The sequence below is a fragment of the Magnolia sinica genome, chromosome 6, assembly GCF_029962835.1.
Source record: "Magnolia sinica isolate HGM2019 chromosome 6, MsV1, whole genome shotgun sequence".
Taxonomy (NCBI): Eukaryota; Viridiplantae; Streptophyta; class Magnoliopsida; order Magnoliales; family Magnoliaceae; genus Magnolia; species Magnolia sinica.
Window position 1 is genome coordinate 7530606 of NC_080578.1, and position 23435 is coordinate 7554040.

General features: G+C 39.1%; 1 protein-coding gene across 1 annotated transcript; it reads left to right on the plus strand.

Moving 5' to 3' along the window:
* The first annotated feature begins 655 nt into the window (after positions 1-655).
* LOC131248136 (protein transport protein SEC24 A-like) lies at positions 656-22002 on the plus strand. The gene is made up of 13 exons (XM_058248210.1): positions 656-897; positions 4033-5359; positions 5502-5640; positions 14005-14195; positions 14650-14757; positions 14945-15148; positions 15305-15536; positions 15624-15773; positions 15903-16059; positions 19338-19465; positions 19560-19882; positions 20009-20203; positions 21540-22002. Exons 2-13 carry the CDS (start codon positions 4154-4156, stop codon positions 21771-21773), a joined length of 3267 nt encoding a protein of 1088 aa, XP_058104193.1. The 5' UTR covers positions 656-897; positions 4033-4153; the 3' UTR covers positions 21774-22002.
* The last annotated feature ends 1433 nt before the right edge of the window (positions 22003-23435 follow it).

Sequence of the window (23435 nt, forward strand, 5' to 3'; positions counted from 1 at the left end):
CGGAGTTTTCTCAGTGCGCAATCCGATTTCTGTGGGTGCGACCCTAACCGTAGGGCCCACCTCGATGTATACATTGAATATCCACACCGTTTGCGGGATGACCACTGTTTGCGGTATGCTACTGGCCGAAAGCGGAATCCCCAGTAACCCCCAAGCGCTGTGGGGCTCACCATGATGTTTGTATCATATCCAAACCGTCCATCCATTTCCCCAGCTCGTCTCAGCACCTAAACCCAAAAATGAGGGAGATCCAACACTCAACTTAGGCCACACCACAGTAAACAGTGGGAATGGAAACGACCAGTGTTGAGACCTTCCTGGGACCCACCATTTTATTTATATGCCATCCAACCCGTTCATAAGTTGATTCCCACATGGGTGAAGGGGAAAAACAAATATCATCCTGATCTAAATCTTGTGTGGCCTTAAAGATGGTTTCAACGGTCAGAATACAATTCCCAATGTTTCTTACGGTGTAGCGCATTCTAGTTTTGGATATCCTAATGTCGTGTCTTAAAGGGTTAGCGAAACGGATGGACGTAGTGGATTTAACACAAACATCGTGGTGGGCCCCACAGAGCTTGGGGTTACCGGCAAGTCACCTTCAGTTAGGCGCCAAACGCGAGTACCGGCCGCTCACGGCTCATGACTCATGTATCCAAAAAACTTGAAACAGAGCAAGAGACGGAAAGCGCGCGTTGCCCTCTCTCTCTCTATCTCTTTCACATACCTTAAATTCCCGCCTTCTCCAACTCGAGATCTTTTCCTTCTCCTCAAATTAACTTCCCCTTTCCAAAGCTCTCACTCCATCGATTTTTGTTTCGCATTCGATTCAGATAATCTGCAATGCAGATTTCACAAGATCCGGCCAGGCGATCTCACCACAATTTCCTTCCGGTATCCGTTCTATCTTTCATTTTCTTTCATTTCTATTCGTTGAGTCTTTCGATCTCAAATCTACTGTCCGTTCGGGTTCTTGCATTTTGCTACTTCAGAAACGCCGCATCACATATGGATTTCTTTATTCTTGGGCAATGAAAGCATCGCCTTAAAACTCTTCTGGTTTTATTGCACTAACTGACGAAATTGCAATCGTTTCGTGTTATGGTAGCGTTTGGGTGATGATATTGTAATTTAGCAGCTTGACTGTGAAAATCTTGACTGATTGATTGATCATGGATAATGTGTGTTTGTGATCATTAATACAGTGCAGTATTCGAAATTTGAAATAAACTGATCGAGAACGGTAATCGTCATCCCTATCACGAGGGAAACACGTTGTGAGACGGAATCGCAATATGCTTTTCCGAAACGTAGGGTTTTTTCTCCCTGTTTCTTTTGTTGTGTCCAGCTACAGCTGTCAACTGGCCGGGCTGATGTTTGTCCAAGCCTGGCCCGCAAAGGAAAACCCAGGGCCGGCTCGTGATGATTATGCATGGCCTGGTTTTGGGGTGCCGTTTGGGTGGATCACTAACTGTGGGGCCCACTGTGATGTGTGTTCCTTACATCCACGCTGTCCATCCATTTTGAAAGCTCATTTTAGGGCATGATCCAAAAATCTTAGGTGGACCATACTACAGGAAATAGTAGTGATTGAATCCCCACCATTAATAACTTCATGGAGGCCACCGGAATGCTTATTTGCCATCCAACCTGTTGATAAGGTCACAAAGACCTGGATGAAGAGACAGCACAAATATCAGCTTGATCCAAAACTTTTGGCCCACGAGAAGTTTTTAATGGTCGATTATCACTGTTTCCTGTATTACGCTCCGCCTGAGATTTGGATCTGCTTCATTGTTGGAATCATACCCTAAAATGAGTTTTCAAAATGGATGGACGGGGTGGATATAAGGCACATACATCACGGTGGGCCCCATGGTCAGGGATCCTAGCAACACCTATGCCGCGCCCCCAGGTTTGAACACGGCCCGTGATGATCATGCATGTCCCTGTTTGAGTCTGGCTTAAGCCCAAGACCAGCCATCCTCTTTTGGGCAAGATCAAGGCTGTTCATTAGGCGTGCCCAATCATGCAGGATATTGACAAAAATGCCCTTGAAATCTTAAACGGCCTCGTTGATGAACTCTTTGACACAGCCCTAGCCCAACCTGAGTAATAGATGGGCTTAAACTTTAGGCCTAGGTCCGGCCCTCGGGCCTAGTATTTCAGCCTAAGCCTAACCTGAAGAGGCCAAGCCCAAAAGCCTGACAGGCCATCCCGGGTCATTTACAGTCTCTATATCCAGCCAACGGATTATAATCACATTCCATGGAGTTTTCAAACTCATCTCAACGATTGGATTTCATTAGGTTGAGAAACAGCCCTCATGAGATTGGTAATGGAAACTGTTTTAATCCATTGTAACTTGATTTAAAACTGATTTTCAAAATAATATATATACATCACTATTATAAGTTTCCATAAAGATGGAATCCGAAATCAGTAAAGCTGCTAACCATGGGGTTTCCTGGGATTATAACACCATGATTAGCCATTGGCTATTGAAGCATCATGGCCATCCATTCCAACATCTCCCACTTGGCTACAAGGGCTGAATATGTCAGACGGTTTCACTGCCATCATTCGCAGATTTACCCTTCATCCCCATCATGAGTTTTTTCACGCTTCAGCACATGTGCCTAGCAGACCACCTTTTCAAGTGCTTTTGTTTTCACCTAGGCATGCCTAGGTCCCATGCATGCTTTGAGAATAACTCTCTTTTGTTAAGAGATCGACAGTCATATCACTTAACAGTAACTTATAGTCACTCCACACGGCTGAACAATATCATGTATATAATGATACTGTCTTCCAATGTGTTTACCCTTTTGGGGATAATTGCTGTATTTTTATTTATTTATTTATTTACTTCCATAAACTGTCTATTTGTGGGCCATTGTTGAACAGTTAAGACCTTCCGATCCGAGAGTTTTGTAGGCCATTGCTGTTCTTGCAAATCCACTGCAAGCTGGTTTCTTGTTCTGGGTCCATAGTCGTGTAACCAGGAAAGAAATTCGTGTGCGTAATTATGACCATAGCCGACAAATATTCAAAACTTGAACCTGAACAGGCTTGCATTTTGCAGTAGGCATTGGATTCCACACTCATTGCTCCACCTATAAACTATATCAGATTGGTAAGAATACTAATGAAGTGAATGCATCTACATGGAAAAATAAATTTTATTAATTTTTAATTCATATATATATATATATATATATATATATATATATATATATATATATATATATATTACGGAAACGCTCACCTGCGAACCAGTTCGTACGTACTACGTACGAACTTTTTTGAGAACCCATCATACGTGATGTGGATCCAAAATCTGAACCGTTCATGTGAAGCAGCACCTCCTGAAACCCCCCGGGCCCAAGTTTTACTTTGATCTAAAACTTTGATGGGCCATGAAAAATGAAAACAGTTTCCTCCCTTGATTTGCATTTCTCTTTTCTATGGCCCACCAGAATATTAGATCAGGGTGAAAATTTTTCACATAGGGTTTTATGGGATTCCGCATCACATGGACCGTTCAGATTAGACACCCATGCCACGTGTGCAAAGGTGCGCACGTGCGCAGGGGAGCATGACACACACACACACACACACACACACACACACACACATATATATATATATATATATTGTGGAGGATTGTCATTTGGAGCTTCTTGGCAGGGGGTATTGTTTATTGGATAGAGTGCAAGCAGTTGAGAATATTCAAAGACTTCATAAGGAACAACCTGTAGTTATAGAATGTTGCTAGAACTTATAATTATCTACATAGGACGATTAAAAGATCATAAACCTCTCATTTTGATTAATGAACAGGTTCCTAGTTTCATCCTCTTCTTTTACATATTTCGAACTTCATTACAATTCAGTTGAATAGAGTGGAGGTCACAAATTGGCCATGGGTGTTAGCATCTTATAATTTGTGATACTCTTAATTCTGTCTTTTTCTTCTTTATGACTTCATATGCAATATCTTTAAAATTTTAATGTTTGTATTTGCAGGTTTGGCACGTGGGACTGTAAGTTTAAGAAAATTGAGGTGCAGTCCACAGTGGATGAAAGAACTAGAACTTGAAATTTTCCAGGAAGAGATACCTTCCCATTAATAGCTGCTTGAACTATTATGCGCTTTGTATCCCTTGGGCCTGTTGCTGGTTCAGAGGGTGCAGCACCAGTTAGATTTAACAGTCCACCAATGGCTTCCCCATTATCGTCCTATCCCTCATCAGAGAGAGGTGCAAATCAGAGTTCAGCAACACCTATTTGTCCTTCTACTGCTCAATCTTTACCCTCCTCACATGTCCCATCTTCTGCCAGCCAGCCAATGTTACACCATCCCGTTCTACCGCCAATGGTTCCACAACAGGTTTTACCTCCACCTGCTGGCTCACAGGCTTCTGGTTATAGAGGTTCACCACCAATTAGTTTTAACAATTCATCAATGCCTTTCAGGCCATCTTATCCCTCATCAGCTGTAGGTGCTTATCAGCATTTCCCAACACCTGTTGGCGCAGAGGCTTCTGGTTATAGAGCTGCACTGCCAATTAGGTTTAACAGTTCACCAACATCTTGCCCACTATCATTTCATCCCTCTTCAGATGTATCTGCTCATCAGCGTTTCCCAACACTGAATAATCCTTCTGCTCGACCTTTACCACCTGTCCCACCTTCTGATAGAAAGCCAGTGTTATGCCCACCTGTTTCACCTTCAATTGGTCAACAACATGTTTTACCTCCAACTGCTTATGTTCATCCTCAGACTCATATCCCTTTAATGACAAGTAAACCTCCACCTCAAACTGCAAACCTTACTGCACCAAGAGATGATATCCTTCCATCACCATTAGGGTCACCATTTCCTGCTGCCCAATCAGTTTTGGATCCATCTTTGCACGGATACCCCAGCAGGCAAGTCAATCCAGTTACACATGCTCCTGCATCATGTACTCCTTTTCTTGCTCAAAAAGGAGGTTTTGTACCACCAACATCTGTAGGGACTCCTATAGGCCCGAATTCCGGGCAACAGATGCAATATTCTAGCATGGGACCTCCTGTAGGTGCAATTCAGGGCTTGGTCGAGGAGTTCAGCTCTCTCTGTGTTGGATTATTTCCTGGATCTGTTGATCCTGGAATCGATATCAAAGCACTGCCGAGGCCTTTGGATGGTGACGTGGAGTCAAGTTCCTTTGTTGAGACATACCCCTTAAACTGCCATCCTAGGTATTTGAGGCTGACAACTAGAGCAATACCAAATTCTCAGACTTTGTTCTCTAGGTGGCATCTGCCTCTTGGAGTGGTGATTCATCCTCTGGCAGAAGCTCCTGATGGGGTCAGTCAGAAAATGTGTTTTGAACAGCTGATGTTTATTGACAGTATACATATATATACACATGCATACATACATATATATGCATATGTATATATATGTATATTGATATTTTCATCTAATCAACTCTGCTATCCCTTCTCAGGAGAAATTACCTATTGTCAATTTTGGACCAACAGGCATTATTCGATGTCGAAGATGTAAAGCACATGTCAATCCATACGTCACATTTTTTTATCATGGAAGAAAGTGGTGTTGCAACTTATGCGAATTTCTTAATGATGGTAAGTCCCTACTTAAGTATTCTCTGCTTTCAGGCTTGCAGCTGAGCAGCTCTTAAATTTGTCCTAGTGAATCACAATTATAGATACATCTGAAGTATTCCATAATGCATTAGTTGTTTCATTTTCCAATGTATTGGAGGTTTATTCTTAATGAAACACTTTCAGATTTAAAAAATGATCTCTGCACTTCCATGATGTCTTCCTGACCATAGGTGCTAACCTTTCTACTAAATCTAGTCTATAAGAACTCTTGCTCTAATATTCATCATGAAAAACTTATTTCTCTACGGGTGTGTTTGTTTGCACCAAATATCATTAAATTCATGATATTTTGCACCCAATTAAACTTATTAATAATGAAATATCATGAAATTTTGAGAGATTTGGTGCAACCAAATGCACCCTAAGATAGTGGCTCCTCTTTTTCCTTTTCTTTTTTTTCTCACTTTTTGTATCAGAATTACTTCCAGTCGCCAAGGTCATACATGCTTCAAATTCGCCCCCCCCCCACCCCCCCCCCCCCCTCCCTCTTTTTTTTTTTTTTTAAGATTCTGATTTCCATATTATGCTATTACTTCTATAAAGATTGACCACATTTCTGGCGAAGTATGATTCAAAACTGTTAGTGTGGGTAACAGCAGTTGGAGTACAGTTGTTACAGTTTGTATGGTAGGCTGAAGGTGGTTCATTTAAAGTTTGATCAGTTCATGAGTTGTAAGTTCTTCATTTGTAAATCTAAGCATGTGTACTTAATGTGAAAAATTTTCTGTGAAATATAAGATAAGCATAAATTATAAGGAGGTGAACTAGAACAAGACGTGATTCTAACCATCTCTGTCAATAGCCACTAAGCTTTTCTTTTTGGCAGGACTAATTGCTTGATGAGCATGGGAAGGGGTCATCAAGAAACCCATTATGAAGTATTTATTACAGATGATATGGAAGGGAACCCCAAGAATGACCATTCTGAAAGGAACCACTCATGAATTTGGTATCTTTTACTAAAAAAAATTATGTCAGGTTTCTTCAAATTTGATTACATAAAAAGGAAAAGCAAGATAACAAAAAGAAGTTTGGAACAATGTTACCTAAAACACAAAAGCCCCACATTTTCCGTTCCACATAAATCGATCTGGATTATGGTCCATTTGCAATCCATATCGTTAGCTTTAGCAACCTAAAATAGTGGCTCTATATTCTTTCTATTGAGTGGGTTAATGCAAATTAATATTTACAATGTAGAGATTTATACTTCTATTTATTTAGTTATAATAACATTCATCATTCATATAAAAATTGCAGTATGAGTTCATATCTAAAACTATCATTGCATACAAGATATGTATTGGAGTGAGAAACATTATCCAACCCTTAGTGTAACACGTATTGGAGGAATTATCATGCCACATACCCATTCCCGTACCACGTACCAAAGCAACCCACAATCCAGATAACCTTGGTCTGGAACAGCTCATGATACAGGACACATGATTTACTGCTAACATGCAATGTGGAGATTGTGAAAGAGTCCATAAAGTGATTCAATTAATAAAAGATGCTAACCTACTAAGTAATAAAGAGTAAACAATAAGAAATAAAATCTGATTTAACCTAAATCACATGCCCCATGCTAAGAAATCACATAAATCAATTCAAACTAGGACCGATGGAATGACATAACTTCCAATTTAGCATAGGCACGTTGCACACTCAATGGACAAATTTGTAGGTTTTATGATTATGGTTAGGAAAGGGGAAAATCTGAAATTAGGAAAATTAGGGTTCATGGGAATTTGGGATTTTAGAATTAGGGTTTTTAGAAATTAGGGAAAATAGAAATTTGAAGATCGAGGGTTTAAAAGGTTGTGGTGGAAGGGAAAAGAGGAAGGCAAGAAAATAAGAAGAATAGCTTTCAAAGAATGAGAGGAAGGATGTAAAATGAATAATACCATTCAAAGAAGAAGAAGAAGAGAAAGGATGTACCTTGGAATGTACCACCAAACAAGTTTGTACCCTTCCACAATTCAATTGGAATAAAAGTTTTTTTTTAATTTTAAAAAAAAAAAAAAAAACCCTAGAAAATAATGAGGAAAATTCCTTCACACAAGAGAGCTTCTCTCTTCTTCTTTTTTTCTTGTCAAATCTCCACTAGGGTTGGAACTCCACTCTCCTTGTAGTTTTATAATTAAAAATTCGGAATTAAAATCTAACATAATTACAATTATGCCACTCACTTAAGTAAAGTGGCCCATCATCCAAAATAAGAAAACTAAAACACATATTATCAATCTCAACCATCAAATGACTCTTAAAAATAACAAAAAACATAAAGAAAGTAAAATCAGAGTCCAGGGGGCCCGGATTTAAAAGATCTGATGGCCTAATGGCCTGATGGACAAGATCCAACGGTCGAATCGACAAGAAATAGAAATCCTATGACTAAAATAATCTTCTAAGCAGCCCACATGCATCATCCCAAAGTGAAGTCTTCTTGATGCACGTCCAATGCATGTGGGGTCTTCAAAATAGCTCGACGGGCCCTATTTGGAACTCGTCTCTCATCCATGAAGTAAGTTATGCTGATGTGGGTGGTTGTCTCCATCTCTGGTACACCCGAGTGGGTCCTCTGATGCCCCCATCAGCTCCACTTGATAAAGTTTGTACAGAAGTTTTTCGTATCTCATTTTATAAATGGTAAAGGAAAGTTTGAATTGCTCTGATTGAGCTAGCTGCTTTTATTGTGGATGAGTCATGTGAGTACCTCGAATTTAGGGAATTATTTTGAAGCAACAATTCAAATAGGCTTCGCTGAATTGTTTTTGTTTACCTTTTGTATTGTGGGGTTTTGCCAACTTGAATTCAGACTTAAACTTGGAGTACAATCTTTCTGAGTCGGACTCGTACTTGGTTTTAAGCATTGTGACTCAACTCTTGACTAGAACATGTTGGCTTGGCTTATTATTGCAGTTGATTTTGTTGTTAATCAGCATATTATCACATACGTCTTTTGATGTGGACATCTCGCCCACACGCATGCCCCCCTTACGCACATATGCAAGGAAGAGGGCCCCACCTTCTATCTGAATCAATGACAACATCCATGGAGGGCCTCCTAGTTAGAGGACTGTGTTTTGGTTCCTTGGGGTGGACCCGATCATCATGTGGATCCCATTATTGGATCTCATGATCGTGGCCCACTACCCTAGGTGACCTAGTACTTTGGGTTATTATTGTTATTAGGAATATCATGAACGGTTTAGATTGCTTTAATTAGTTGTTATTTTTTATTACTTCGTCTTCAAGTAATAGATTGTGCACATGGCACGAGTTTTGGGGTCTAAGGTTTTATTATAAATAGGCACATCTTGTAGTCTTTTTTCTCATTGAAAATTAATAAATTTTTTGCATTTTTCTACTCCTTTCCGAGTTACGAAAACCTAATTGGGTGCGAAGCCCTCCCTTCTTCGAAGGATTGACTACCGTGGTACGAAGCCACATCTATCACGATTCGCCCCCACCTTCTTTCATCCATATTTCTCTTCTCCTACATTCATCTACGCTTCAAATTCATCCTCCATTGCAGCTGTTTTTCTCTCTACAGAAGATTTTCAGAATCTGACCCTACAAGAGGGCTGAAACTTCGACGGAGCACCACACACAAACCGTACATCGAATCAAATTGAGATTTGGGGTTTTGGAGTCCATCACTGTTCGACTAGGGCGAAGGTGGTTTTTTTTTGAATAGTGGGCCCCACACACGTGTGGCTAGAATCACACGCATGTGCGTCTGAGCCAATGCTACTATCCACACGTGCGGTACTTCTTTGGTTTGTATCTCTCCTCTCTCACTCCTTATTCACCCAAAATCCGTAAACCTAACATTAAATTACTTGAATCCCCAATTTTGTGCAATTTCTTCAACCTTAGGGTTTCCCGAATTGAAATTTATGAATCCCTTGGATTAGGGGAATTATTTATGTGCATGTGTGGATGAATTTACCCTCCTTTGATTCTTGTTTGGTCTATAATTTTGATTGATCTAGCCCTAGCATGTGTAGGCCTGGATCCGCATAAGATTCCCCTTGATTGAGTGTTTGAACTTTTGCGTAGGATGTGGAATTTTGTGTAATTATTTCTGAACTAGTGTGATCTAAAGCCTGAGAATCTTGCACATCATATTTGAATTTCCTATCCTGCATCATCTTCACATAGAGCCATGTCTATTTATTCATATACATGTCATTTGTTTTCATTCCAGCTCCTTACCAAATATGAGATTGAGACCCTGAATTCCTTTTCATTTTATCCCTGCTTGATAAGAGAAATTTTGATCTTTTTTAGTACCTTATCGAGGATGGCTTTTCTTTGGGCATCTTCTCTCCCTCCATATGCCTCATAAGTTAGCATGTGAGTGGTCCACGAGACTTTGCCTTGCAGTTTGAAGGTGCCGGCTCCCCAATTCCTGAAAAGATATTCCACACACATAGGCATTGCCTAATATATTCTAAAGAGATCGAAAAATGCATGCCAAATTCTTAGGGTCATCTTGGCATGGTGGAAGAAGTGGCCAATGTTGGTATTTTGTGAAAGACGGAAGCACAACTTTGCAAATTCCCATCTTTTATTTTTCTAAGATCTTATTCCATCGAGATGAAATCAAATTCCCTATATCTAAAACAGACGGTTAGGAACATACTTGCAGCCGTGTCCTCTTGAACTGTGTAGATTTGGCATTATTCCTCCTTCAATGAAGAAGATCCCTCCCAATCATCTTCAATGAGGGGAAGGTCAAAGAGTCTTCTCTTCTCTAAATCAAACTATAGGGTTGTGACTGGAGAAAAGGCAAGAGACCCTCACATGAGGTAGACCACACGAATGGATGGATGAGGGGGGAGATGAGATGAGAAGAGAAGAGGTTTCTCCCTTTCTTTTCATTTTTTTCTTCTCTCTTCGCTCTCTAATGTGGATGTACCAATGGATGGCAATTGCATCTACTTTCATGCAAAATTGAGCTTTATCTTTTTTAGATCTTGTGGTTTCTGAAGTACAAGCATGTTAGCTTCATGGGCCAAGACAGCATCTTGCTTCTCCTTCAAGACTTCAGATGTTTGCTTCTTCTTTTCGTCTTTCAAGGCATCAAGACTATCTACGCAATTGTACTTCAATTTGTTGGATATGTTTTTTGGCAAGTGTACTATGTTAAATAGAATATACATTTGGACACGATAATGGAATATATAGATTTTGGGAGCATCTCAATATCTTGATTTGAATACACACTATAAAAGCTTTAGAAAGATGAGAATCATCAAGGGACATTGTAAAATTGGTTTGAATCGTCCTTGTCTAGAGTTCCTAAGAATTGATAGATTAATGCCTTTTTCCCAATCTAGATGTCGGACATCTAGGGGAGATACTAAATAAGGGTCTTTTAGCTGGTAATTTAAATAAGGATGAACAATCAAATTTATTTGACTAATATGCACAAATTTGTAATTTTTTGTTTTCATTTTTGAACGTCGGCTTTCAAAAAGAAAGGAAGGAAGACTAGGCAAGTACCTTGACCTCGCACATGCATTTTGACATTAGATTGCTTAATTGATCAAAGGATCATGCTTGATATGGTTGACCAACATAGAGGTCATCTTTTTTTACTTCAGGAAACGAAATAGTTCCTTCCAATGAAATAACTTCTTCTAGAATACTTGTGTGCAAAGCTGATAAAGAGGCCATCAACTCAAAGGAGCTTGCAAAAGACATTCGTGGATTAGTTCGAAGCGTCTTTAATTCGAAATTCGATGTTGGGGGGCTCTTTGCACCTCTCCCCTTTGGTGATAAGATCTCAATATAGGAAGAGATAGGGTTTCAAGGGAAATCAGTTTCACTAGTCCTCATCCCTACCGGACTTTGGTATTGCCCTACAACATCAAAAGCCCATAAACTTGCTTATTCCATACACCAATATTGGCCCAAATGCTTCTACTATATGTGGTGTTCACTCTTGGCCCAAAATCCCATTCAAGACCATGATGTGGAGTACTAAAAGATCTAACCATCAAACTTTTATAAAGTAAAAGACATGAACAATGAATTAAAGGCTCTAATGGTAAAAAAACATTCATGAAACCTTTTGAAAACTGTCAAAGAGAAAAAATCCTTTGGGAGAGAAACTTTAATTGGAGTTGAAAGTCCAGCCCCCTTCTTATTTATATTATGTCCCAAATTACCAAAAAATACCCTTGGAACCAAGGGAAAAAGAGGAAAAACAATAGAAAGAAAAATAATAAGAGAAAAATAAGAGACGGTCCATGGAGTAGGGAGAGAAGGCCCACGGTCCAAAAATATACATGTCTACACTCCTCAAACCGAGTCTATGATATCAATTATTCCCAGCTTGTAAAGAATACATTGTCCAACTTCAACAACAAGATCCTTTGTGAAACTATCTGCAAGCTGAGTAGTAGATGGAACAAAAGAAGTAGAACTAATGCCAGCAGCAACATTCTCACGAATAAAATGCAATTAGCTTTAATGTTTTTTTTTTTTCTACTCATGAAATATAGGATTAGAAGCTATATGAATTATAGCAACTTGATTATCACAATACATAAGCATTGGAGTCTTTACTAAAAATCCCAATTTAGTAACATAACTTCTTAACAACAAAATTTCACATGCATTCGTCATAACACCGTATTCGGTCTCAAAACTAGATCATGCAACAACTGTATGCTTTTTAGTCTTTCAGGTAATGGGATTTCATTTGAAAAAAGTACAGTATCTTGTCGTAAAGCGTTTATCATTTAAGAACCAGCCCAATCTGCATCAAAATAGCTTTCAACATCAAGATTATTGTGACGGCTAAATAAATGCCACGTCCTGGAGAAGACTTAATGTAGTGTAAGATGCAATGAACTGCCTCAAGATAATTGGATTAAGGAGTATTCATGAACTGGCTAACCAAACTCACTGCATTAGATAGATTTGGGTGAGTAATAGTCAATATATATCAGACGACCAACCAAACACTGATACATTCGAGGATCATCAAGAAGTGCCCCATCACTAGCCCAAAGCTTCTTATTAGCCTCTAACAAAGAATCAATAGGTTTAACATCAAAATTATCAGTTGAAGCCAATAAATTAAGGGTGTATTTTCGTTAAGAGAAAATGATGCTTTTCTTAGAATGAGAGACTTCAATTCCTAAAAAGTATTTTAGCGGTCCTAAATCTTTGATGTAAAAAGCCTTGGTCATATAGAGTTAACTCAGAAATTACTCGTTACTTCTAACAATGATATCATCCACATACACACAATGGTGATATCCTTTACACACCACTTAACAAACACAAAATGATCAGAGTGAATGCGAGTAAATCTTATACAAATTAGGTTCCCACCAAACTTCTCAAACCGGGCTCAAGAAGCCTGCTTCAAATCACATATAGCCTTCATAAGATGAAACACCTTTCTTTCCTCTCCCTTTCTAACAAAATTAGGAGGGAAAGCATATAAAGCTCCTTAATCAGATCACCATCCAAAAAGGCATTCTTAACATCTAATTGCTGTAATGGCCAATCCAAATTAGCAGAAAGAAAAATTATCACCCGTACCAAATTCATCTTAGAAACATGAGTAAAAGTCTCAGAACAATCCCCACCATATGTCTGTGTAAACCCTTTAGTTATAAGACAAGTTTGGAGAGAGAAAAAAACTCTAACTAGAGAGGAACTCCAGCCCCATTTTTATTTATATTAAGTAATATTCCAAACTACATAGAATACCCCCGAAACTAAGGGCAAAAGAAGAAAAACAAAAGAAAGAAAATAATAAGAGAAAGATAAGAGGTGGCCCATTTCCAAAGAGAGAAAGCCCACGGTCTACAGAGAGAGAGCACATGGTCCAGAAATGTGCTTGCAAAAGCATTTTGAGGTTTTGCCAAGCCATTGAGGATTGGTAGCCCGATTAACAAGATTTATCCACAAACTATGACCTAGGAAGACTCGTAGATCCCATCTTGGTGTATGTTAGGCTTCCACAAAATTCTAATGCATGTAAAAATGTGATCTCCATGGGAATCAATGGTATCTCATTCAAAAGATTTCTCCTTGGGATTCAAATTTTGGAATGATTGTGCCTTGTTCTTACTTTCTGAATGGCAAAGAAGAAGGCCATACCATTTATATTAACCTACAAGGTTATCACCGACATTAGAATAGTTGGTATTTGGATTTTTGTTGCATAATTTCTGGCTTGACTAGAATGATTTTACTTATTTTATTAGGTATTCCATTCAATTGAGTCTAATTATTAGTCGGTGTATTCCCCTACATATGCCAATCCATTTAAAGTTTCATGTCCAGTTCCTGATGATTATTTATCTCGTTCGGATTCAAGTGGTGGAAGATGTGATGCAGAACAGCAGCTTGTGTCTTTGAAGGGCAGCGTAGAATTTGTTGCTCCAACTGAATATATGTCCCGGCCTCCAATGCCGCCCCGATATTTTTTTCTTATCGATGTATCACTATCCGCAGTTAGAAGTGGTATGATTGAGGTAATCACTTTTGAACTTGTTAGGGATGTTTACATTTTTTTCAGCTACTCCACCCAATCCATACACATGCTTAGGTGTGCATTATGCCAGGGTACCATTCACATATATTATGATGTCTCTAGTGGAAAATTATACAACATTCATGATTAACTGGTAGAATGTCCATATTGCAGTGCCACGGCCATCTAATCAGCTTATTTTCGTGAAACTAAGACAAATGATAATAGTTTTCTCTGTATAATTCCTTTGACATCACTATAATCTGTGTGTTTCCACCATTCTTTGTGGAAGCAAACAAGAATATTGGTTTTCGTTCTCTATATTTCCATCAGCATTACTATAATCTGTTTTTTAACACCATTCTTTGGTGGAAATAAACAATAATATTGGTTTTCATTCTTTATATTTCTGTCGCCATTACTATAATCTGTTTGTTTCCACCATTCTTTGGCAGATTGTTGCTAAGACCATCAAGTCCTGTTTGGATGAGTTGCCTGGCTTCCCTAGAACACAGATTGGTTTCTTAACTTTCGACAGCACACTCCATTTTTATAATATGAAGGCATGTGATTCTTTCTACTCAACGATCTGTAGTTCAGATGCAGTTCATTAATTGGTTAAATAAGAATATTGCACTTCTGTTCCACAGCTCTACTTGGGTGCACTGGTTAATTTGCCCCAGCTTCCAAATAAATACATGCTTAGATGTATATGTTGTGTTACTAAATCATAGTTTCTCAATGTGCCAGTCGTCTTTGACACTCCCTCAAATGATGGTGGTAGCAGATCTGGATGACCTATTTGTTCCCTTGCCGGATGATCTCGTTGTAAACCTGTCTGAATCTAGAAATGTGGTGGATGCATTTTTGGATAGTTTGCCGTTCATGTTTCAGGACAATGCGAACATAGAGTCTGCCTTTGGCCCTGCTCTTAAAGCAGCATGCAGGGTTATGGTGCGTTGTCTTTACGGTTATTCACCTTTGTGTTGTTTTTTATTGGGTGTTCAAAATAAATTTAATCACTGGATTTTTCTTATGCCTTCGGGGCACCATTTTTTGTTGTTGAACTTCCTTATAGAAATTCGGACTGCTTGTTTTCTTGACCAACAGAGCCAACTCGGAGGAAAATTGCTGATCTTTCAGACCACGTTACCGTCTCTTGGTATTGGCTGCCTCAAGTTGCGTGGAAATGATCCTTGCATTTATGGAACAGATAAAGAACATACATTAAGAATAGCAGAAGATCCATTTTATAAGCAAATGGCTGCTGAACTTTCTAATAATCAGATAGGGGTGAATGTATATGCTTTCAGCGACCAGTATTCTGATATAGCCTCTTTAGGTACCAGTATTGACATGTATTAATAACAAGTAAATGTAATCTTATTGGTGCTGATTTTGTCCTCAAATTCCTTATTTTCTTTGACAGGAACTCTTGCAAAATATACATGCGGCCAGGTAAACTATTATCCATCTTTCCAAGGAGGCATTCATACAGAAAAGTTCAGATGTGAGTTGACCAGGGACCTTACAAGGGAGACTGCTTGGGAAGCTGTGATGCGCGTAAGATGTGGAAAAGGTTTGATTAATACCGCCTTATTATTATTTTTATGAAGTCCAGAGGTCTTGCACTTTTTTTCTTCACCTAACCAAAACCATCAGGTGATGATTAGGATCCTGATGAGTCCTTTTCTCTTCTGGTTTTCAGGGCTGCGGCTTACTACTTTCCATGGGCATTTAATGTTCAGTTCCTCAGATCTAATGGATCTCCCAGCTTTAGACTGTGACAAAGCCTTTGGGTTGGAATTATCTCTAGAAGATACTTTATTGACAACTCAAAACACATTCATTCAAGTTTCTCTGCTGCATCCTTTTTCCTGAAATAGTTAGTACTACAGTGGGATGGAGTTGTTTACAATGAAAATGCTTTCCTGAATGCTACATGCAATTCGTTTCCTATACCTGAATCATAGAAAGATTTGGATATTGTTCCTAGAATCGAACTGGTTTTAGGCACTTCCAGTTAGCAGATGGTATGAATGGTCTGTTAGTTTACTATGTTATATGTTCATGGTTGTATGCAGGACTAGAATGTTCTTGAGATGTGAGAGAATGACTTACAATTCTTGTATGAAGTAGCTGTCTGTTTCTTTTCAATCATCTTCACAATATGCTGCACAGAGAGTTACCATAGCCTATTTTTTAAGTTCTATCCATTAGTTGGTAGACTTCCTGTTTCATGAATTAGATCTTGCAGATTTATACTATTCCTTTGGTGTAAATTAGGTGTCAAGCACATCTTGGTTTGAATCTCAGTTATTGCTATTGGAGTTACTTAGAACTTTTCTTGAACAGGCAACCAGCTCTCCTTTCTGGACCTTCTTTTTCCTGCCCTAACTAGTAGCAAGTGTTCCAGCAAGCGACGCCTTAGAGAAGGTTGGCTCAACCAGCGTTTGAAGTATCGATATTGCTACAGGTTTTGTTGGTTGGAGATATGGAAACAACGTCGATATCGCTGATAATATTGTTGATAACCGAAAATGTGTGGAAACATGGGGAAAACGGTGGAATTTTTCAGTGAATCTACAAGAGATGCTAAAATACATATTTGCATATTTAGGAATATTTATTAAAAAAAAAAAACGCAAAAAGAATGCATACAAAATAAGTTTGCATTTAATGAGGGCCTAAAAGCATGAACCAGTCCAACCATCCCGTCCATCCCATTTATCCATTCAACAATCCCATCTATCCATCCAAACATCCATCAATATTTCAGAATAACAACACACGATATTTCGCCGAGAAATCGTCGACAACTGGAAAGGAAATAAAAGATGTGGTCTCGATATCACCCATGTTGTAATAATGATAATATTGCGATATGATCGATATTATCATCGACACAAACAATTTTTTGGTGATATCGATACATTGCCGATATTATCGAAATATTACCGATACACTAGCGATACAAGCGGGACCTGGAATTTACATAGTCGAAAACATTGGCGATATCGACACTTTGACAATACATGTGACACTTGGAATTTACACAGTCGAAAATATTGGCAATACATTGGCAATACTTAGCAATGCATCACCGATACTTGGAATTTCTGAGACTATCAGTGTTATCAGTATTGCTACCAGTGTTATCAGTATCGCTGAGCTGGAGATACGGACAATATCAGGGATACTCTGAACACTGGGCTCAACAAGGTATGGGATTCAACAGGCTTCTTCAAGCCGACTCAAACTGCCTCAGCCTAAAACTTAAATGGGAGAGAGGAAATGATATTTAGCTTTTAGCCTTCTAAATCCTCCCCAAGATAAGCATGGGTAGGGAACTTGCAATGATGTGATCCTGCCAAGCTCCCATCTTTCAAATCCCTAACCCCCATTTCCACTTAGTTTGGTGGAGTCAAGTGAGAGTCTTCACCTTGTGGATATCCATCTTGATATAATGTTCACATGATCGGGGGAGCACCCTTTCTTCATCTTCATAGCATATTTGGTTTAGTTGCGGACTTGCAGGAGCTCCCTAAGGTGCTGCTCATGCTTCAGAACCTTCTTCCATGCCCCTTGGTGCTCTCCCCAACTACCGCTACCGTGATTAACTGGGATTTCTAACGCAACCCCACAGTTTTTATTTTTTGTTGCTTCTAAATGAAGATATTGTAGGGTCTGGAAAATTTATTGTCAAACAAGTTATTTCAAGGGAAAAGATTGTGTGCACACACTGCACTAGGAGTTAGTGTGCACATCTGTAGCGGTGGGTGGGAATCTTAACATGCATTTCAAAATGGGCTTCTGGAAATTTACATTTTCAAATGCTGATAACCATATTTAGTGGTGGGAGATAATATGCGCACCACCACAGACTTTCAATGCTCACTCTGCACGTTCAGGTCGTGCTCTTTTGTTAAATGTGATTAGATGTTTTATATCTGCTATATAGACATTTTTTACATTGCTCTTCGTCGACAGTTTAATGAATTTTCTTTTTTCCAGAAAACAGTAAAAGAAAAGAAATCAGGATTTCCATGTGATTACAAACAGCCTGCATATGGTTTGAGCTGCTAGACGTTCATTATTGTACATGTTGTAGTTCATTTGAATTTAGTCTGATGGTTGGGGAGCTTGATTATATCAACATGATCTGAGCTCCATTTTCTCCTTTCACTTCAAGTTCCTTGATTATATTGACATGATCTGAGTTCTGTTTTCTCCTTTCACTTGAGTTCCTACTCGGTCTGTTATGTTGCGTTTCATCTTTGTTAAATAATTTGTAATATAAGACATCCACTGAACCTACTTCCTGTTGTCTATCTGAGAGGCTTGCTGGAGTTTTCATTTTATACATTTTAGCTTTTGTTCCCTGGCATTCTATCTTGCTAGCATCAGGCATTTTTAATGTATATTACAAAAAGCGCATGGAAGTTTGACCTTCATGAATAATTGCTGCAATGTCTAAGGCTAGGGAATGTTTGGACCAAGGACTCCCTCTTGAGCTCTCTTCCGAATTTGCATTGATTGACCACTCAAAGACCAGAACTATACGTATGTAGGCATACACTTCAACACTATACACGTTGATCATTGCCCAAATGATGCTCAGGCTTGCTTGACCGGTGCATGTTAAGAGCAGGATCCACATCTTGAACGACTTGATCTACACAAAATTCCAATGGTCACATGGTTGTGCACCTGCACATGGGGTGGCTCCCTGCTAGCTTCACTGATTTACATGCTATAAGCAGGAAATTAGAAGCTCCATAAGATGGGAGGTTGCATTTTGTGTCTTATTTGATCTTTCTATTGGTTTCCATGGGTCATTTTTATTTTATTTTTATTTTTTTTTACACACACTCACGCCATGGTGAGATTTCACCACCTATGGATACTCGATCCCTTGACCAGGTGTTGAAACTCCTGAGAGTCTGCCACCGGAGCAAGAGTAAGGATCCATTTCCATGGGTCATTGGATGTCCTGTGCATTTCTGATGTTAAAGTTCCTTTCCTCATCTTAGATTTTGTGCATTTTCTATTTAGCCTGACATCCTATTTCTCGAGAATAGTTTCCCTCGTTTCTGGCATTCCAGTGACTAGTTTATCCCTAGCTTTCCTTAGCCTGCAAAAGATACACCTCATCTTCCGGTGAAAGACGTATCAGAGTCCATACAGCAGCAGTACCTGTGGTAACAGATCTTGGAGAGATGTACCGCCACGCTGATATTGGGGCTATTGTTTCTGTGTTGAGTAGGCTCGGTGAGATTGTCTCTTGCAACAACCTTCTATGTTTCTGGCATTTCATCTTTAACCAGGTTTTCTAGCTTCTTACCATCAATCAAATAATGTGCAGCAATTGAGAAAACATTATCCCATACGCTTGAAGAGGCTCGCCAAACTGTGAAGTTGATAATTGTAAAGGCCCTTAGAGAATACAGGAACCTCTATGCGACGCAGCATCAGTTGGGTGTCAGGATGATATATTCAGAATCACTGAAACTCTTACCTCTCTATGGACTTGCACTGTGTAAATCAGTACCTCTTCATGGAGGATATGCCGATGTTCAACTTGATGAATGCTGTGCAGCTGGTTTCAATATGATGATTTTGCCTGTTAAACAGTTGATGAAGCTACTCTATCCCAGCTTGACTCGTATCGATCACCACCTTGTAAAGGTAAAGAATCTTCTTGCATGTATCATTTTATCTCCAAAGGATTTTGTAAAATTTTCGAAGGTGATAATCCTTGGTTTGATGCTTGGAGTTTGACTTGAAATCCACTACTATGTCTCACATTGGCAGGCACCAGCTGATGCTGATGATTTCAGGAACCTCTCGAAACAATTACCTTTGGCAGCTGAGAGCTTAGATCCTACAGGCCTTTATATGTATGACAACGGATTTTGCTTCATTATTTGGTTCGGTGGAATGTTATCTTCTGAGATCGTCAAAAATTTAATTGGAGGAGATTTAACTTGTTTCCCTGATCTCTCCAAGGTAGAGGCCTTTCACTCTACTGTTAAAATTTCTGGACTTGAAACATCTCTGCTCATGTCATTAGACATAAGATTGGTCAAGATTCTACAACTTTACCACTTTTCATCTATTCAGTTTTGAGTTTCCTGAACTAACATGACTATTTCAAGATGAAACTGTGCATTCCTCGGGAGAGAACTGATTTGCCTTATTAGTTGTTTCCTGTAGGGGTTTGAATCATAGCCATTCCAATCTTCATTAATTTCTTCAATATGCTCTCCACAGTTACATTCAGCATACTTGTGTTCCCACTGCTCTTGATGTATGAATGTTCCTGCTTTTAGTGTGCAATCTGTTCAGCAATCTGCAGATAGCTGGGTTAACTATGGTACAGTCGACAAGTGTAAACAGTTATGTGACGAGGACACTTATTCTTCTAAGTAATCTGTCGTGTCTGACACCAGTGGTGCATGGACAATAGTGTCAGGGTACTTGTTGACTCAGCTATTAGGAAAAGAATATTGCAATTATTTATTATTCCTACATTCACGTACTAATACATTTTCAATGGATCTCTAATCTCTAGAAATGTATATGACATTTTCTATGTTTCATGCATTTAAGAACTGTAAACAAACTAACATATTTCGACTATCCATGCATTTAATGTGTTGTCATCTTAGCCTTCGTCCTATAAATTTGGGGTTGGCAAAGGTTTTACAATTGACTGCCCAACGCCAACCCTCTTTTTTTATCCCACAGCAAGGTCAAAGGTTCACATTGATACCACTCGCATACCAATGCAATCTAACCCAGTATTGATACCCAGCAAAACTATCAATGCGCATTCCAAGGGTGAGCAGGGGAAGTATGATCTTTTAAAAACTAATCAATAACACACATACATTTTATATATATATATATATATATATATATATAATCACGTATCTGCATGGATGTTTCCGTGTGTGTTGAGTTTCTTATAATAGGGTTCCCATGTCAGACACTACATACATGCATACGTACATACATTTTTCAATATCATTATGTCTGCGTCGGCATCTCCACTTTTTTTCCAATATCATACCCATCTGAATGGAGGTCTCCTGTGTGTTGGGTTTCTTATATAGGGTCACCGCGTTGGACAGCTCATGTCCTGTCCAACACATGGCATGTAGCCCTACCCAAGTTGCATTGTTTAATTGCCTTTTTCTTTCCAATCCACATTCCTCATTGGACTACACTCCAATGGTGCTCGCGGCATCTTTGTTTCATTATCAATTCTTCCTTTCTTTTTCCAGTTTGCCAGCAGCATTAAACTTCCTCTTATGCTATTCTAATTTGCTCCGGACTGCAGGTGAACCTTACTGAGTTCGACAATGAAGTGTCAAGAAAGCTAATGGGAATAATACGAGCCTCAAGGGAGAACTGTCCTTCTGATTATCATGTGTGTCATCTTGTAAGACAAGGAGAACAACCAAGAGAAAATACATTGCTGGTAGCGAATCTTATTGAGGACCAGACCAGGGGGATCTGTAGCTATGTTGATTGGATCCAGCAATTACACCGGCAAGTCCTGCAAATTGCATGAATAGTTGGTAGTGCGTTGTGAATTGGTAGTCGCAAGATTTTATTTTATTTTCCCTGTTTTTCCCTTTGCTTTATACCTTCTTCTGTTCTGTCTTTAGGATATCGTTTATACACAGTATGGTTTGTTAGACTGAAACATGTTGGGAAAGTTTTCACTATATAATCCCCCAAAGAAGCAAACTATCAAGAAACAATCACGTTGATATTGGAATGTACATGTCTTGAGCTTCGTTTGTACTGTTTTGTTTAGGGCTTTGATTTGGAATTCAGTATTTTTCACCCACCCTTAATCATTTGCATACACCCATTATGATTTTTGAGACTTGAAATGGTATAAGCAAACGTACTATTTTCAATTCCAGAAATTGGAAAGGGATGGTTCCAGATGAATCGAGGTAGGTCTAGATATCAATCCCCTTTTGATTTTTGAAGTTTACTTCTAGGATTTGAGTTAAGTTGTATCCATGGTTGCCAGATTGATCTTATGCAATCAAGTCTCTAACCCTAGAATGCAAATTCAGGTCCATTCTCTGTACCAGTCATCACCAATGGTTACCAGTAATCTTTCAAAAAAAAAAAAAACCAATGGTTATCAGCAGGGGTCAGATCCCATGTGAATTTGCCACCTAGTGCTGAATTGTGTCAACTCATTCAAGATGTATGCCTATAAAGACCGTCCAAACCATGGCTAAATGGATGGAGATTTTATTTTGTCACACTTGGGTCAAGGCTCCAAAATTCCAATTCATCTTTTGCTAAAATTCAAGTGCAGAAAATATTAAATCCCACTTATTTTTTACTTGGCCTGTTTATATGATAGAACTGCTTGCAGAATCAACCATTCCGACCACAATGCTGGCACATTTTAGGGGGGCCATTTGGATGTTAAGTTACTTTAGATGAGCTACTAATCCCATAAGTAGCTTATCTTGGTTTTTACTTATTTAGCAAATAAGTATGTTTGACAAGCAACATAATTATCAGCCAAAAAATAGAAAAGCATGCTTGGTTTCCACCATCATAATATATATATATATATATATATATATATATATATATATATATATATATATATATATATAACAGGATCTAAAACTCTGTGAGAAAACTATCCAGCCCATCCATTTTGCCCAAATCATGTAAGGACAGCCCAAAATTGAGGCAGATCTAAATCTCAGGTGGACCCCACTATGGGACACAGTGCTGGTTGATCAACCACCATTAAAACTCCTGGTGGTGGGGCCTGCCCTGCTGTATCCTAGCAGCCCGCCTAATGGCATGTTATTGCCATCTAACCCATTGATAAGGATGTAAAGACCTGGGGAGGGGGAAGCACCAAATCAGATTGATCCTAGACCTCCGTGGGCCCAGAAAGTGGGGCCCACCATGATGTCATTTGCTGGCCGACATGTTGGTTGGGTCCCACAAGCCTGGCCGAAGGTAAAACACAAATGGCAGCTTGCTTTTAAACGCTGTGGCCCCACCACAGTAAATAGTCAGTTTATGATACCCACCGCTGGAATCTGGGCCAACCTTTAATGTGCACCATTCGTTATGGATGGCCCACCTTTGATGCTGGTCATCCATCATTGGTGCCCACCATCAATGTCTGTCCATCATGTGGGACCCACCTTTAATATCCACCACCCATCATGTGGAGCCC

Coding starts and splice junctions, on each gene's coding strand:
- LOC131248136 (XM_058248210.1), top strand. CDS start 4,154: ATGCGCTTTGTATCCCTTGGGCCTGTTGCTGGTTCAGAGGGTGCAGCA. Junction 14,196..14,649: donor TTAGAAGTGGTATGATTGAG/GTAATCACTTTT, acceptor ATTCTTTGGCAG/ATTGTTGCTAAGACCATCAA. Junction 15,149..15,304: donor AAGCAGCATGCAGGGTTATG/GTGCGTTGTCTT, acceptor CTTGACCAACAG/AGCCAACTCGGAGGAAAATT.